The sequence below is a fragment of the Oratosquilla oratoria genome, chromosome 18 (genome assembly GCF_046742065.1).
Source record: "Oratosquilla oratoria isolate Oo_2021 chromosome 18, ASM4674206v1, whole genome shotgun sequence".
In the NCBI taxonomy this organism is placed as follows: Eukaryota; Metazoa; Arthropoda; class Malacostraca; order Stomatopoda; family Squillidae; genus Oratosquilla; species Oratosquilla oratoria.
The window spans coordinates 53,588,840-53,608,233 of NC_134794.1; the positions used below are offsets into that span (position 1 = coordinate 53,588,840).

A 19,394-nucleotide genomic window follows, 5' to 3' on the forward strand; every position below is an offset into this window, starting at 1 on the left:
AGAGCAGGAAGTTTGTGGTAAATTATGTGCCTCCTAAAACGGCTTTGTGGGAAGAGAGAGAACACAAAAATATGTTACAAGACACAAGGATAACACTAAATAAGATAATGGAAGATGGAGGAAGAATAGTTATAATGGGTGACTTTGATTGTAAAGAAATCTGCTGACAAGAGATGACAGTAAAGGGTGGAGATGACCTATGGGGAAATGTACTACTTGACATGATTATAGAACATACAATGACGTAATGGATACAAGAGAATACAGAGTATAGAAATGAGGAAGAGCCATCGAGACTGGACCTAATAATCATATCAAACCTGAAATAGTGGAGAAGATTGAATATAAGACACCAAAAAGTAAAAGTGACCACATATTAGTTGAACTGGAACTAAATGAAGAAAAATACATGGAAAAAACTAACCATATAGAAAGGGAAGATTGATGTATGGAAAAACAAATTTTGATCAAATGAGATTTTTTTTTCTTTCTTTTTTAAGCAGACTGGGAAAGGAAATACAAAGAGGAAACAACAGTAGAAGAGAAATGGAAATTTTTGGCAAAAATTTATAAGGAGTGGAAAAGTATGTTCCAAGACAAAAACAAGAAAAAGGATATGTAGAATGTTGGTACAACAAAAGATGTAGCAAGTTAAAAGATAAAAGGGATAAAGTTTGTATAAAATGGAGGAAAGGCAAAAAACCCGAAAAATTGAAAATATATACTGGTAATGGAAATAAATACTAATCACTTTGATAAGACCAAAATTGGAGTATGCAGCAATGATGTGGTCACCAATTACAAAAAAATGTATGACAAAACTTGAAAGAATACAAAGAGCAATTACGAAATTGGCACCAACGCTCTCAGAATTATCATATGAGGAGAGGCTGGCAAAACTTGAGCTACAGACATTGGAGTGAAGAAGAGAGAGAGGAGACTTGATAACTATTTATAGAATCATGAAAGGCATGGAAATTATTGATAGAGAGGATCTAATGAAATGGAATGGTAGAGATACAAGAGGACATGGAAAAAAAAAAGACAATTATAGAGGAGAACTGAAAAGGGACAGCTTTACCCACAGGATAATAGAAGTTTGGAACAGGTTAGATGAAAATGTGGTGTGTGCAAAAACTATACACAAATTTAAAAACAGTCTAGATAAAATGAGATATGGAGATGAGACACCACAAGCATAGCTCCCCTTCCCGTAAAATACAACTAGGTAAATACGCATGAATATATATATATGTATTTATGTATGTATATTGCAGCAGTTCACAAAGACAAGTGAAAATAATTTTGCAGGAAAACCACTTTGGGAAATATAAGAAAGTTCAAACAATATCACTTATTTTCAGACATCATCAGGGTATACAAAGTGACAGAGACAGCAATACATACATACATACATACATATATCAAAAGATTTTTTTCCCCTTAAAAGGGAGGTAGCCAAAAAACAAAGGCATAAATTCCACTCCCAACCATTCCATCCCTATCACACTCCACTCCCCTCCACCCTCTTCCCTCCCTCTTATCTTGGCACCACATGGCTGATGGGTCATCCCTGCATCTTGTCCACTGCCCTAGATCAGAAGCACTGTCGCAAGACACAGCACATCCACAGTGACCCCCCTCTCTGTACCTCATGCAGAAAAGGAGAAGATGGGGAGAAATCCCTTTGGGGTGCATCAAATTTTTCTCTCACATATTCCCTCACACCTCATCCCCCACCCATTCCACCTCATGGATCACAACATCATCCATATACAACCATTTTCCCTTCACCCCTGTCTTCTGTCCTCTCCTGTCCTTCCTCAACAGACATTCCCCTCTTCCCCAAAGCCCCTTTTACCCCATCCATCCATCTCATCCTAGGTCGCCCCCTCATGTTCACTCCTTCCACATATGCCTTCCACACCTCTTTTACTAATCTTTCTTCACTCATTCTTTCCATGTGTCCAAACCATCCCAATACTCTTTCATCCACCCTATCTCCCAACTCCCTTTCCACACCGTTCTCCTCCTCACCTCCTCATTTCTCACTCTATCCAGCCAATACATATACTGTACTAAATAGATGGAGACATGAAAAGGAACAAGGACACATCATACAAGTTGGGAAAAAATGTGAGGAATATCAAGATCTTATGGACATTAGATCTGCAAAGGTTGGGAAATCCTTAGAGCTGTAGTACAGTACATTCAACAATTTTCTTAATATGTGTGTACAAAATAAAGCTTAGATTAATATTGATTAAAAGTATATTTAATATGACTGGATTAAATTTTTTTTTTTTTTTCTAACAAAGAAATACATGAAATTGTTTTCTTGTAGTTATTCCAGTCAATTGAATGACTATGGTCCCTTACATGGACAAAAGCACCACTGGATACTTGGCCAGTTCTTATGCTATACTTGTGTTGGTTAATCTTTGTCTTTAGGTCTTTGCCAGTTTGGCCAACATAAGATTTATGACATTGAAGACAAGGAATTGAGTAGACACAACCCTCAGTATCACCAGGTGAATTTTTAAACAGTGTATTTTCAATGGTATTATTGTTCTGAAGCACCAAATTCTCACTGAAAAGAAGAACCAAAAGGTTCTTTTTACAAAAGATTTTTCTCTCTTGTAAGGTATCATGGTAGTACTTGATAGCCTTGTTTTTGGAAGTGTCTACTAAGTGTTTTGGATATTTTAAGGTTGATGCTATGTCATATATCTTAACCAGCTCACCATCCAAAAACTCAGGACTGCACATCTTGTAAGCTCTAGGAAACATAAAGCTAAGAACTGAAATTTTAGTTTTCCAATGATGAGCCAAGTGAAAATGGACATACGACAGAATATTATTACTTTTCTAAAAACAATATACTTAAAATGTCCTCCATTCATGTATATAGTGTCCAAAAGCAGGTATTTATTCTCTATTTCTATCTCAGTGGTGAATTTGATAGAAGGTACCATATAATTTAATTTACCAAGAGTCTAAATTATGCTCAACTGGCCACAGGCACAGAATATTATCAACTTATCTTTTCCACACAACTTGATGGGGAAGAATCGTAGACAATAATCCTCTCTTGAAAAAAATCCAAGTTTCAGGTAAGTACTGGGGAGAATGGGTTCCCCATAACCATGCTGAATATTTATACATAGAATTCACCATTAAAAACAAACTTAGAATTTATAATACACAGCTTAATTAGCTTGGTAATAATTATAACAGGTAGTGGCATTTCATATTTCAATACTTCCCCTTCAAGGTATAACAATAAGTCATTTATAGGGACACAAATAAAGAGTGAAGTAATATCGAAGCTAACTCAAAATTATAATCAATATCTAGTTCATTCAGCTTACTAATAAGATGAAAAAAAAAATTATATGAAAAGTGGAAATTGTACCTTCTAAAGGACTTAAAACTGTGACAAGCCAGTTTGATAGTTTGTATGTGATGGATCCAGTGGAACTAATAATTAAATGGGTCTGAATGGATGACCAGGTTTGTGCATTTCAATCAGTACATATAAGGCAGGAAAGGGGACATAGTGGAAAATTAAAACTCAATGTTTACTGACTCCTATGAGTTTTGTATAGGTTTCATCATCATCCAATAATATTCCCATCTTTTTAATGTAATCCAACTTGTTGATAATAACAATACAATTGATTTTGTCAGCTCTTGTAATATGCAATTTTATATCAGCAAATCACAATTCTGCTGAGGGTTCGCAAACATAGATACGCTTCGCCCAGCCGGTCCAGCAGTTGCTTACGCGCTGCCGTTCCGAACGCTCGTCAAGATTGTTTACTCTGTCGCACGTAGATTTCAACCGTTCCCTGCTTACTAGTGCTTGACCTGGCATTCGAGTGTTTACGACGCTCAATTTGCAATATAATATAAGCGTTTACGACGCTCAATTTGCAATATAATATAAGCGTTTACGACGCTCAATTTGCAATATAATATAAGCGTTTACGACGCTCAATTTGCCATATAATATAAGCGTCTACGACGCTCAATTTGCAATATAATAAGCGTTTACGACGCTCAATTTGCAATATGATATAAGCGTTTACGACGCTCAATTTGCAATATAATATAAGCGTTTACGACGCTCAATTTGCAATATAATATAAGCATTTACGACGCTCAATTTGCAATATAATATAAGCGTTTACGACGCTCAATTTGCAATATAATATAAGCGTTTACGACGCTCAATTTGCAATATAGTATAAGCGTTTACGACGCTCAATTTGCAATATAATATAAGCGTTTACGACGCTCAATTTGCAATATAATATAAGCGTTTACGACGCTCAATTTGCAATATAGTATAAGCGTTTACGACGCTCAATTTGCAATATAGTATAAGCGTTTACGACGCTCAATTTGCAATATAATATAAGCGCTTACGACGCTCATTTCATCATCTATTAAGCGTTTCCGACGCTCATTTTATCATTAATAAGCGTTTACGATGCTCATTTTATCGTCTAATAAACGTTTACGACGCTCTCATTTTGAGTTTTAAACGAAACTCCCTAAATTATCAGGTAAATACGACAACGTACATACGACTCCGTCGGTCACAACCGCTATGTCGTCTTCCGACGAAACGCATACCCATACAAGCAGGAAGTCGGGCGCCTCCTCTCACGGAGGAGAAACAAACCAACATACACGCAAATACAAGCATAAATCAAGCAGGTCAAGCAACAGTACTTCCATCGGGATAGAAATACTCGCGTTGACGCTACGCATCGAAGTCTAAAAGACATGGCAACCCCCCTCCCCCGCCCCCCGACGGCTCCACGTCACGTACTGCTTTCCAAGTACATGACGACTCCTCACTCCTCAGCCCCTTGGCACACAGTACTGCAAGCCATCGCTGAACTGAGGAGTGATATGGATCAACTAAAAGCGTTCAACCCTATGGACAGCGGAGGCTAGGACATAGGGGAGACCAGAGGCCTTACTGCGCTCGGCAGGCCTTGGATTAAAAAAATCCAAAGGCAGGGGACGCAGCACTCCCCGACAATAATCCAGGCAAGTACCAACTTTGTGGCAGGTACCCTTCACAGATTTGTACATGAGTGGGAAAAAATCACTAGTGATACATATATTCTAGACATAGTCAAACATTGTCACTTGAATATTAATGTCAATGATATCGGTTACCTGTGTTTTGAGAATGTGGAATATAACTTTAGCCTGGCGGAACAAAAAATTAAACAACCACATTCCCTATATCCATATCAAAATGGAGAACTTTGAACAAGCTATCAGACTGATAAATGAAGGGGACTATATGGCATCTGTGGATCTTAAACATGCCTACTACTCTATTAGAATAGCGGAAGAACAGCAAAAATTCCTTTGCTTTCAATGGTATGGCAAAGTCTATCAGTTCACCTGTCTCCCAAATGGAATCTCAGAAGGACCCAGACTTTCTACCAAACTCATGAAACCTATCTTTGCTACTTTAAGAGAAAAAGGCTTCACCATCACCAGCTTTATTGATGACGCTCTCATGAGTAGTGCTTCTCTTTCTGGATGCTATGATTGCATTAATTCTACCATTGAATTACTCACGAAAATGGGCTTCTGTTTTAATGTTGCGAAATCTGTGCTAGACAACCTAAAAGGTAACTTTTTGGGTTTTATCTCCGACGGAAGCAGCAGTGAAGAAGGTGTTGCATGAAGATTTCCCTATTGGCAGTATTTTGATGCAGTCCTCTAAGGCTTTCGGCCCAGTTGAAGAAGTCTCCGGACATGTTGCCAAACATGTAGCAGACATGGTCAATCAAATATTTGACCACAGCATGAGGGAGGACACCTATAAAGAAATTGCGGAGGACGAGAGTACCAAGAGGCCCGGTAATTGCCCTGCTTTATCCCCAGTTGAGTGCAATATGCAAAATTTGGAGGCGCTAAAACAGGGCGCTAAAAAAGCAGACTTACGCATGAAGGAAGTCAATAAAGATATAACTAAGACAGCTTCCATCATCATCAAATCACTTTCGGTGCTTGACAAAGTGGCCCAGGATGAAGGTAACGCTGTGGTGGCCCATGAGGTGGGCATGATCGATGGTGCTCTGGCACTGTTAGGTCATGCCAACTACCGTAACAACTTGGTTCGCCGTTTTAACATCAAACGGGAAATAAATCAAAAGTACTCACACCTATGCTCTGACAAAGTGCCCATGTCACGCTTTCTGTTTGGGGATGACCTCTCGCAATCCGCAAGACAAATTGAAGAGGCGGAAAAACTCAAAAGCAAAATCACAGCCAAATCCCCCTTTCCATCCTGGAAGCCAGGCGCATGGAAGTTTGGAAGTGGGAAGACAAGAACCCACTAAAAGTATCGAATACCTTGGCAATGTCATTGACTCGGACAAAAAGATTGTTACCTTACCAATACGTAGGAAAGAAAGAATTCTACTTGGATGTAAACAACTAATAGCTAGACTAGTGACAAAATCAGAGAAGTAGCCAGGGTGATCGGGCTTCTAGTTGCTGCCTTCCCAGCTGTGGAACTTGGAAAGTTACACTATCGTCACCTTGAATCGGCAAAGATTACAGCATTGCGAAGGAGTTATGGGAACTTTGAGGATAAAATGTTGATCACCGATGAAATGAAAACAGACCTGACTTGATGGATCAAACATGTTGAGACCCAACATAGGCGAATAATTCACCCAACTCCTGAAATTGTCTTATACTCAGATGCTTCAGACTTGGGTTGGGGTGGCTGCATAAATCATCAGTCAGTCAATGGAAGATGGACGTCAGAGGAAAAGAAGCTTCACATTAATACCCGGGAACTCATAGCTGTGCTCCTTACATTAAAATCTTTTGCAAATGAGGTCAGAGGAAAGCACATCAAAGTTTTCTGTGACAACACTACAGCAGTTAACTACATCAGTGAAATGGGAGGCACTAAGTCGGTAGCATGTAACAATGTCTCCTCTGATATTTAGAACTGGTGTCTAAACAATGATGCCTGGATCACATGTTCCTACATTCCTGGGAGTGATAATACTTTGGCTGATACAGCATCCAGGAACTTCAATGCCAGACGTGAATGGAAGTTGGATGAGAAAATTTTTAAGAAATTAAGCATCATTTTTGGCACACCCAACATTGATCTATTTGCATCTAGGTTGAACAAACAAGAGCCCCAGTTTTGCTCCTGGAGGCCAGACCCAGAATCAAATAATTGTGATGCATTCAACCTTAATTGGGCAACATTAAGTTTCATCTACATTTTCCCCCCTTTCTCCCTGATTGCTAGATGCCTGCAGAAGTTAAGAGCAGAAGGGGCCACAGGTTGGATGATCATTCCATTTTGGACATCACAGCCCTGGATGGGAGCACTACTCAGGCTGCTCGTTGAAGATCCAAGAATCATAATGAGGAGAAAGAAAGTGCTGGTGTGGCCCCTGTCGACGGTAGAACATCCCATCATGTCCCATACCAGATTGATGGCCTGTCTACTTTCCGGGAAAGCCTGTGAGAACGAGGCATATCTGAAAAAGGTACGGACCTTATCTTGGCATCATGGAAACCCGGAACTAGCAAACAATACAGATCACATATCAACAGGCAGGCACAATTTTGTCATAGACGGGACATCGATCCCACTACTCCCATTGTAACTGACGTCATAAACTTCTTAACAGAAACTTTCCATAGAGGTGTGGGTTGCAACAGTATTAACACGGCAAGGAGGGCCCTATCCTTGCTGGGGATAGTTGTGGACGGATGCAGGGCAGGCAACCATCCCCTAGTCATCAGGTTAATGAGGGGAGTTTTCAACCTGAGGCCTTCAATGCCTAGATATAAGGACACCTGGGATGTCAAACCTGTATTAACAAAACGGAAACAGTTGGAACCCTTAGTCTCTCCCACTGAAAGAACTTACACTCAAACTAGTAATGCTGATGGCACTTACACAAGCTGCCAGAGTTCAGACCCTACACTTACTAATACTCAAGAATATAAGCATAAAGGAAGAAGCTATTTCAGTCTGGTTAGGTGACAACATTAAACAATGTCACCCTGGATTTAACATTCAGTCTGTGAAGTTCTTTCCCTACACTAAGGACGAAAGTTTGTGTGTGTGTGTGCAGGACTTTGCGCACATATCTGGAAAAAATGAAACGCCTCCAAGACGAGACAGGGAAGAAGGATGGAAGACTCCTCATAAGCTTCATCAAACTGCACAAGCCGGTATCAAGAGACACAATTGCAAGATGGATCAAGCATGTACTTACTATCTCTGGAATTGACTCTACCAAATACACAGCGAGCAGTGTCTGCTCGGCTGCTGCCTCTCAAGCTAGATCCATGTCCGTACCTATACACCACATCATGTCCAAAGCTGGATGGTCAAGAGAATCGACCTTTGCCAAACACTACAACAAGGAAATTGTACAGGAGGGAGACCCATTCCAAGATGCAGTACTGGATTAGCTTGGGCACACTAAAATTGAAATGGAAGAATTGGGGAACGGCCCCAACTTCACCTGCCTAAGAACTTCTGAGGCACGACACCCACATGTCTTCAAAATCTCATATGTTTGCGAACCCTCAGCAGAATTGTGATTTGCTGATATAAAATTACTGAAGTACATGAGACTTACCGTAGGTTAGTTGAGATGTGCTTCTGGTTTTATGAAGCAAATCAATTCTGCTGAAGGGTAAGCATTCATATGCCCTCCTCTCCTCTCCTTACACATAACCAACTGGGAATCTCTCCATTACAAAACAATCAAGTTCCAGGTTATCATGTGGGTGCTCGTATTATTCAAAGACTGTTGGACCGGCTGGGCGAAGCGTATCTCATATGAATGCTTACCCTTCAGCAGAATTGATTTGCTTCATAAAACCAGAAGCACATCTCAACTAACCTACGGTAAGTCTCATGTACTTCAGTAATTTTTCATCCCACTTCAACTGAAGGTAAGATCTGATGAACCTATTAGAAAAATTTGGAATACCAAGCACTGATAATGAAGCATTTACAAAACCTTTGCTGATATTAATGTATTGAACAGAAACATCACCAAATTTTTATGAATTACAAAACCCTTTGGTAACATAACACTCCACTTTCTGCTGAGTGGCTGTGAAACTAAGGCCATACCTTATTTACTATTTAGAGGTTTATTAGATAAATTGACATTGAAGTTGGGGTTGGCACTGTCTTTAATTAAGAGTGTCTTTTGTTGAGTTTATCACTAAGAGATCAGCACATAGATCTCAATTTACCATAACAGTGATCAGGTAGTCTATTTTTCCATTCTTCTGGGATTCTATCTATAAACCAAAATATTTTCCCCCCTTACAAGGGAGGTAGCCAAGTCAAAGGCATGTACCTACTCCCACCCATTCCACTCCCATCCACCACCCATTCCACCCTCTCATTTTAGCTCCTCATGGATGATGGGTCATCCCTGTATCCTCCCCACTGACCCCTCACCCCTCTCAATCCCTTCATGCAGAAAAAGAGATGAAGAGAAATCCCTTCACACTGCATCAAAATATCTTTTCACACATAAGCACCCCCACCCCTCCCTTCCTTGTACAGTATCATGTGTACATAGTCACTCACCACTCATCCCTATCTCCTACCTACCCATTCACCTCATCCATCCATCCATCTCATCCTCGGTCATCCCCTCAAATTCACTCCCCCCACCTCTGCTATCACACCTCTTTTACTAATCTTTCATCACTCATTCTTTCCATCTGTTCAAACCATTCCAATAATATTTCATCAACCCTATCTACCATCTCCTTTTCCATTCCTGCTCTCCTCCTTACCTCCTCATTTTTCAACCTTTTCAACCCAGTAACCCCTACCATACTTCTCAGACATTTCATCTCAAACCCATTTAAACTTTCCCTCTCTGCTTTACTTAAATTCCAACTCTCTGCCCTATTCAATGCCATTGGCACAATCACCCTTTCATACAGTATCCTCTTTGCATCCATTCCCTGATGCCTATTTCTTATAATACTTTTTGACCTCCTCAATACAAGTCAAATTCTTGCATGCAACATTGGATGCCTAATGTACAATGATTCAGTGATACATTACAATACTCGCTTATAATGGGGGAAACACTCTTGGTATATAGATAGATGGATGGTATTTTGACACACCCCAAAGGGATTTCTCCCCATCTTCTCATTTTTCTCATGATGGGACAAGGAGGGAGGGTCACCATGCAAATGAAACAGCCCTGCTGTGGATGTACTGTCTCACTGCATTGTTGACAGTGATCAGGAGACAGTGATGTCTCTTCATCCACGAGGAGCTAAGATGAGAGGGAAATAATGGGTGGTAGATGGGAGTGGGTGCATCCCTTTGACTTGGCTTCCTTATAAGGGAACTGAGGCCCTTAGTATATAGATAGTTACATGTTTGTGGCAGGAGATTCTCAAACATATTCTGTTAGAAATGACAGCAAACAAATAAGTCACTGATATTTTGATGTAAGCTTTCTATCTGTATACCAAAAGATTTTTCTCCCTTACATGGGAGGTAGCCCAAGGTACATACCTACTTCCATTCCCATCCACCACCTTCTCCCCACCCTCATCTTAGCTCCTAATGGATGACAGGTCATCCCTGTATCCTGCCCACTGCCCTAGGTCAGAAGCAATGTAGCATGACATAGTACATCCACAGCAAGGCCACTTCACTTATGCTGTGACCCCCCCTCTCCATCTCCTCATGTAGATGTATCCCTTTAGCCATTTGGGCTGTATCAAAATATCATTAACACATAAGCATCCCCTCCGCCCCCATCTCCCACCCCTTCCTTCCTTGCATAACAGTATCATCTATACACAGTCACTCTCCATTCATCCCTATTCCTGCCTTCTCCCTTTCTTGCTCAACAGATATCCCCCTCTTGCTCAACACCCCCTTCACCCTATCCATCCATCTTATCCTCGATCATCCCCTTAAGCTCACTCCCCCACCTCTGCCTTCCATGCCTTTTTTACTAATCTTTCATCACTCGTTCTTTCCATATATCCAAATCATCCCAATAATATTTCATCAGCCCTATCTGGCATCTCCTTTTCCACTCCTGCTCTCCTCACTTTGTTTCTCACTCCTACCATACTTCTTAGGCATTTCATCTCAAACACATTTAAACTCTTCATCCTCTTTGTATCCATTCCCAGATGCCTATTTCTCATGACACTTTTTAATCTCCCAAGACATTTACATGCTTCTCTAAGTCTACAATTTAATCTTTACCTCCACTCCTCCCTTTCCTGTCACATGCAACACCAAATATCTAAAGCTATCCTCTTCCTCCAGCCTCTCTCCTTTTAGACTTACTTCCAACTCTGCCATCCCCTAGCCTTGTACATTTCATCACCTTGCTTTTCCCTACATATACCTTCAACTTTCTCCTATTGCATACCTTCACATACTCTAACTTTCAGGATATTTGTGCTTCCTTCTCTTATACACAGGTAACAAACAGTGTAAGAATATATATCAGTGCAGTAACTTTTAAGTAGAATATATGGTTCATTTCTGAAGTAAATGACTGCTATTTCCTGAACTTCACTGTTTCACTTTAGGTGCTCCCCAAGAATTGCATCCAACCTCATTATACACTAAAAAGTCTTGTCTTAGTTGTCATTTCCTTAATATTCTAGTGAAGTATTTTATGGTATATATTTTATCTGTACTTACATTAACCCTTTCTGTACCAGGTGCCACCAGGCTAACCTGTTTATAAGTAATCCCTTTGGTAGTAAAAGATTAAATGTTTAAACATACCTTAGTTAAACTTAAACACACAGGAGGGTTAACTAGACTTTTTTTCTGGCTCCCATCAGATTATTGTATTCAGTTGTGTGATTCTATTTGGCAGGTTGGTATTAAAGCTGAAGCAATATGTGACTGTGGATGTGTTTGGGGAATGCGGTTCCCTTAAATGCAATAGGAAGAATAAAAGTGCCTGTTACCAAATGCTGCAAGATGACTATAAGTTTTACCTCTCATTTGAAAATTCTTTATGTTTAGATTATGCAACAGAAAAGTTTTTTGACATTCTCAAGTAAGTTACTGTTCTCTTATTATTGTTGTAATTAGTGTATAGATATTGCCATCACTTGTATGTATCATATTCACTTAACCCTAGTAATTGGTCCCTTGAAGGTGCATGGATGTGGAACAAAAAAGAGATTGGTAGTACATATATACATATACCAAGGGCTTCTCCCCCATACAAGGCAGGTGGCCAAAGTCAAAGATTAATAGTATATTTGAACAAATAAAGTTGGGTATGTTAGTACTGAGTGAAACTCAGCTGAAAGGAAAAGTGAGTTGGATTTTGGAAGCATGACAGGTTAGGTGTTGGGAGTAAAGGGATAAAGTGTGAGATGTGTCGATTTGTGGTTGAATAGAAGAAAGTGCCATCAAGAATAATGTGGATAAAGATGAGAAAAGGTGAGGATGCATGGGTGCTTGAGTGTGTATGGCTCTGATAGTGAAAAAAATTAGCAGAGAGAAAAGCTTTTGAATTGTTTTAACTACTATGGAGAGTTTTGGAAGAAACGTGATTGTGATGTTGGAGGATCTATATAAGAGATGAGGTGGTGGATGAAACATTAAATATGGTGTGCTAGGAATGAAAGTCTATCTACACACCAAGGGCTTTTAACCCTTTTACAGGAAGGTAGCCAAGTTAAAAGATATATACCCACTCCCACCCATTTCATTCCTATACATTCCACTCCCATCCACCACCTTTTCCCCACTCTCATCTTAGCTCCTTATTGATGATGGTTCATCCCTGTATCCTGCCCACTACCCTGGGTCAGAGGCAATGTAGCAGGACACAGCATATCCCCAGCAAGGCCACTTCATTTAATTGGCAACCCCCCTCTCTATCCCCTCATACATAAAAAGAGAATGAAATGGAATGAAAGTGTTGGAAATATATATTGAAAGAGAACTGTTGATAGTGAAAACAGTGTTTAAAAAGAAAGACATTTATAATTATACATGGAGCAGAGTGGTTGGTGGGAGGGTAGCTAAGATAGCACTGATGGATTACATAATGGTGTTCAAGAGGATGAATGTAAGAGTTCTTGACAAGTACAGTGGAATATTTGATCACCTGGTGGAGGGGAAATTTAGAGTGAATATAAGATGGAGAAATGAGGAAAAGGAAATAGATTAAATAATTGAGAAGAGGAAAGAAGATGAATAATAGGAGTAAAAGCCATATCATCTTTGAATACTCGTACTTACACTATACTTTGCAATACTACTGCAATAACAATTGAAAAAATATGGATAATAATTCTTGGAAATACATACATATCAGATGTCTTCTCCTTAAGAGAGGTGGCCAAGTCAAAGTACATACCCACCCTACATCCATTAAAAATCATACAATGTCCCTTCCACCTCACCATTTCATGGGTAAAGGATCATTCCTCTCTCCAACCATGGTACTCAGGTCAAAGGCAATACAGTGAGATGCAACAGAAAGTATCAGAATATTTAAACAGAGCAAATGTTTGAAAATAGCAAATGCTCACAGATATCAGGGAAAACACCATATATGGATAAAGCCTCTAGATTATTCAAATAATGCTCTAATAAGGAAAATTTTATAACATAAATAGGCTTCATCCTCACATGATGTTTCTTCATACTCAAAAATATTAGAAATAATACTTCTTCAAATGATGAATCTCAGATTAATAAACTACCATCAAAGATGGGTCATGGTAAAAGGATTTACAGAATTGAATCTTACCATAAGTTTTCCATCTTCCACACTTAGGTATGATGTAGTTCCTGTAGTGTACGGCTTTGGCAACTACATAAAGCAAGCTCCTCACCATTCCTACATAGATGTCCTCGATTTTGCTGATGTAGAAGACCTAGCTCAGTATCTTAAATACTTAAATTCCAATGATACAGCCTATAATGAATATTTTGAGTAAGGATTAGAAATACTTTTATATGTAGACTAATATTTATAGAAAGTTTGAATGATGTATTTTTGTTCAAAATACTGGTACTGTGTTTCTACCATTTGATTGTAATATTTACCAATGACTCCTTGACAGGTGGAAATCCTATTACAAAGTGCACACTGGATGGTCCAACAGCATGAGGTCTTGGTGTGAGCTGTGTCGTCGGCTTCACGAGGACAAGGCTTTAGCTACCTATCATGATCTTGAGGATTGGTTTGTTGCAAAATCCCACTGTGCATCAGGACATAAAAAGCCTTTAGCACCTTTCATTCATGGCCTACATAATACAGGACCAATCAATCTCATAAAGTGAAATGTAAGATTTAACAATTCTTGCCTAAAACAAAAATTAAATTAGTTTATATTTTCTAAACTAGGGAATATATATATTTCCATGGGAATTTACCTGTCATCTTAAAAGTTAGAAATATTAACACATTCATTAGACAGTGACTTTGTGTAATGTATTTGTTCATCACCAAAGACAGGGAATCAGTTCATAACAGTATGGAAGGTGACAAATAAATGTGATGCATGGGAGGGAGTGGGTGGGGAATGGGGGCGGGGGTTAGGGAGTGGTTATGTGTTGAATGGTACTTTGATGCAGACCAAAAGGATTTCTCCCTGTCTTCAATGTTGCTGCATAAGGTGATGGAGAGGGGGATGCCAATTAAATGAAGCAGTTTTGCTATGGATGTGCTGTATCTTGCTGCATTGTTTCTGACCTAGGGCAAGGGATGACATGAAATCCAGGATAAGCCAAGATGAGAGGAAGGGTGGTGAATGGGGGTGGAATTGGTGAGGATTAAAAGGGTGGGAATGAAATTATGCCTTTTAACTTTAGCTACCTCCCATGTAAGATGGAAAAAGCATTTGGTATATGTATGTAGTTTGTTCCAAGACAACTGCAAGGAAAAGTTAGATACTGATGAACATAACCTGCTCCATTCTACCCAGTTCACATGAAGGGCAGCAACTCTTAGGTTGATGAAACACAATGATGATGAGGCATATGTTCAGTTATGCAAGAGTGACCAGTGGTCATTCTTGCATATATATATATATATATATATATATATATATATATATATATATATATATATATATATATATATATATATATATATGACACTGCCAAATTAGTGTCCATACTTGCCCCAACATTTGCAGTTGTCAGAGGGATGGGTCATACCAACACTGCTCTTTGGGTGTTTGTTCTTGTCTGTGCCAATAAGAAGGGAGGTCAGACCACTTTTCAACCATTTTTTTTTTTTTTTTTTTTTTTTTTTATAACGCATCTAGAATTTTTTTTAGAATATATAGGGAATACATTTCAAGTATCCAAAGTTTGAAAAATACCATTTGGTTGTGGTAACAGCTCATCAAAGGCATATGGGTAGACAGTAAAATGAAATTTGTTATTCAAACATTACAGTTAATTTTAAAGTGAGAATCCATCCATTCGCCTTGAACAGGTGAATGAGAAGAGAGGAGGGAAAGAGTCAGTGCCAATCTAATCTACTAAAGTTGAGCAAGTCACTCTGATCCCCTCACTACACTGACATGCCATCACTCAGAACTAAAAATTTTACAATAAAGAAATAATTATAAATATCAATCTAGTTTCATTCCCTTTAAAATTGGTGAATCTACAGTTCATTTCATAGTCTTTTACCAACCAACCCCCAAAAATAGAAAATTTTTGCAACCTGATAGGCATCTAAAGTGGACATAATAGACTTTTGATAACTAAATCATAATAATAAAAGTTTTGAGATGCAACAGGAATATCCATTAAAATAGATTTTCATTAGTATGTTATGATAAGGTTCATGTAGAACAATGTATTATATTGAATTAGAAAGTTTAAATTTGTATCAAATAAAAATCAAATTAGAATTGGATTAAAAAAATGCATTGAATAGATATTTAAACTAAAACTTATAATGGTATCTAAGAATCAAAATAATCATTTCGACTTGATGCCAGACTCTGGCAGCTGGGATCAGTCAATCAATCCATTGCCCTGGTCTCTTTTCCAGAAGACCTGTGGGAGAACTATGCAGGTCCCCAGAGTTCATGGCATTGGAATGGAATTAGTTCAGCAGCCCATTTCCAGCTATTTTTCACTGTTTTTCTCAATATTTTTTTGTAATTTTTGGATAGAAAAATAAATACAATGAAGTTCCAATTATCCAGTGTGCAATATAACAGCAATCCCAATATAATGGCACCTTTTGACAAGCCCTATTAACAAAATTAAATGTAAATATTAATAGGTAAGGATGCTGACATTTGAATTTCACATGCATTCTCAGGAGTCAAACTACACAGGTAGAGTGACAATTCTCTAGCAAAAGTCATCTGAACCACTGGAAACAGCCTTCTGCTTTGCTGCCGAATTACCTTTTGCATCCTCTTTATCTGTTTACATTGGCATATCTGTGCTAGCTACTGTATCTCACCATGGCCCCACTGCAGAGTAAGACCAAGGAGAAGAGGAAGCATTTTGTTCTGAGGCTCCCAAAGAAGTAATATTGAGCTTGTAAATTAGATGGAGAAGGGAGATAGCCACAGCAAGTTGATGGGAGAATTTGGTGCGAGTTCATCAATGCTATACAACTTCCTGTCTTTTGTTGCTAATACAGAAGCCCCTACATTGCTAGTTGACAAGAGGAAGTCACTGAAGAGACCTAAGCTTGACAAATTGGATTGGGCTCTACATTTGGTTTACTGCTCAATGCTCCAAAGGTAAATCTGTCACTAGGCCTATGCTCATTGAGAAGGCCAAGAAGCTACAGGCAAATTTGGAGATCAAAACTGAATAACTTCTCCATCAGAAGGCTGCACAACTTTAAGACTCATTATGGCATTAAGAAGCTAGAAATCAATGGTGAATTCATTCAGTGCATCATGAGGCAGCTGAAAATAATGCTAAAATTTTCTCTATCCTCATACATCAGCATAATCAGAACCTGGGCCAGGTATATAACACCAATGAAACAGCTCTTTTTTGGCATTGTTTGCCCAGCTCAACTCTAACTGGATTCAAGGAAAAGGAGGCCATCAGATTCAAGCACAATAAGAATCAGATCACTATTTATCCATGTACTAATGTGACTAGAACCAACAAGCTTTCCTTGTTTGTGATTGGAAAATTTAAGGAACCCAGGGCTTTTAAAAAAGTCCATCATTTCCGAGTCCATTATAATGCCAACAGCAGTGCATGGATGACAGTGGAACTTTTCAAGTGGTGGTTCTTCCATGCCTTTGTAGAGAAAGTGAAGGAGCATCTTCGTCAGTAGGGATTGAGTGAGGATTCCAAAGTCCTTCTACTGAACAATTGCAGGGCTCATCCTCCTGCACACAAACTTGCTTCAGGTAACATCTTTCTCACCTACCTCCTCCATATGGGACTTCACTTATTCACCCGATGGACCAGGGAATCATTCAAATCTTTAAGCATTTCTATAGGGGCGAATTTATTTGCAAGCTTGTGAATACCAATGTTGATGTGCTCCAGTTTCAGGAGGACTTCAACATCAAGGATGATGTATTTGCTGCTGTGCATGCTTGGAAGAATGTGAAGCAGTCTACCATTCAGAGGTGTTGGCATAAGCTGTGACTAGAAATGGTATTCAAGGAAGAAGACCATGACAATGACGAAGAGGCTTTTTTGATTCAACACAGCTACAGCTTCAGTACATCAAGCAGAACAACTGGGACAGCTTGCTCATCATGCCTCTGCATTACATCCTATTAGCCAAATAGGGACAGAGGAAATTCAAGAGTGGTTACTAACAAACATCAATGAGCATATTGTGGAAGAGATGACTAATTAGGCCATAGTCAACACACTTCATACCCCTATACCCCTACCCACAACACCCCACCTGAGCAAGAGTCTGACAAAGAGAAGGAGAAAGTGACATGGAAGGAGGCTCATGAAGATCTAGCAAAGTTTGTTTCCTTTGTGGAGGGCAGTTTTCATTACAATACTTCTGAGGTAATGGCTAACCACATTATGATGAACACTTCTTACCAAAAAGGCCAAACTGTGAAGGCAGACAGGTATCAGGAAGTTGTTTGAGCACACTGCACTCAGGAATATGATTGGCTCCTATTCCTACCCCTTGCCAAGCAACCCCCCTACAAGCAATGGAAGACAACAATGCCCCTGGAACCAGCACTTCAAGATCAGCTGTTGAGGCAGGATCCCACCCCTTGCTTTACTCTTCTGACTCGGAATAAGTGTGTTTAGGCTAAGAGAAACAAATAAAATTAAAAAATTACAAAACAGAAAATAGAAAAGATGCTAAAAGAAAATGCAAAAAATTATAAAACGGAAAATGCCAAAAAAAAGTTGATTTCTTTTTCATTAAAAGAGTTCATATTTTTGTAGGCTCATTTGGAAAAATAAGATAGGTTCCAAGGTAGGTTCATTTGTTGATTAACACTTTATTCTATACAACTAAAGTTATCGTGTTTACGTTATTTGCAAGGTTTAGGTAGGAAATTAAATGGGTTTTGGGTGGTTTTATATTTTTTTAAAGGGTATGATCCGAAATAATGGAAAACTCCCGTGACAGCCAGATAATCAGAACTGTACTGTATAATGATTTGATGATGCATCACAATATTTGCATTATAAAATATAAACTCATTGCTTATTTATTCCTTCTCTTTCACTTTGAATAATAATGAACACAGAAAACACAATCAAGCCAGTTCACAGAATTATAAGATATAAAGTCATTGCATATTTTTTCCTTCTCTTTCACTCTGAGTAATAATAAACACAGAAAACACAATAAAGCCAGTTCACAGAATTCAGCTACTACAAAATAAAAATTAATCAGGACACCAATGCCAGCACCATCACATACTCACTTGCTCCTCATAACACCTGCATAGGCATCGTTGTATGGAAGAGGTCAACTTCCTTCTCTTGTGCATCTTCCCAAACTCTGTCACTTTCTTAATCCCCCCTCTGATCCTACCACTAGTGCAATGTCATCAGCAAACAACAACCGGGTTACCTCCCACTTTTCTCCATTTTCTTTAACCATCTCCAGTTCCCTGGAGATGGTTGTATTTATCTCCCACAACACCTCATTCATGTGCATACTGAACATCCATGGCTAAGAGAAATAAAGAAAATACAAAAAATTATAAAACAGAAAATGTAAAAAAAAATATTGTGCCAGTGATTTCTTTTTCATTAAAAGTGTGTTCATTTGTTTGTACGTTCATTTGGAAAAATAAGATAGATTCCAAGGTAGGTTCATTTGTTGATTAACATTTTATACAATTGTAGTTTATAGTGTATGTCATTTGCAAGGTTTAGG

At 38.8% G+C, this 19,394-nt stretch overlaps 1 protein-coding gene across 4 annotated transcripts in view; it reads left to right on the forward strand.

Moving 5' to 3' along the window:
• Positions 1-15,660, forward strand: part of LOC143035218 (alpha-(1,3)-fucosyltransferase C-like) — a 59,484-nt gene extending 43,824 nt beyond the window's left edge. For 3 of the 4 annotated variants that reach the window (XM_076201958.1, XM_076201961.1, XM_076201959.1), the window contains 3 exons: positions 11,925-12,110; positions 13,851-14,009; positions 14,140-15,660. In XM_076201958.1, the coding sequence (XP_076058073.1) occupies positions 11,925-12,110; positions 13,851-14,009; positions 14,140-14,359 (565 nt within the window). In that variant the 3' untranslated portion in view covers positions 14,360-15,660. The remainder of the gene's footprint in view (positions 1-11,924; positions 12,111-13,850; positions 14,010-14,139) is intronic. The other variant, XM_076201960.1, reaches the window with a different exon arrangement.
• Positions 15,661-19,394: the final 3,734 nt, after the last annotated feature.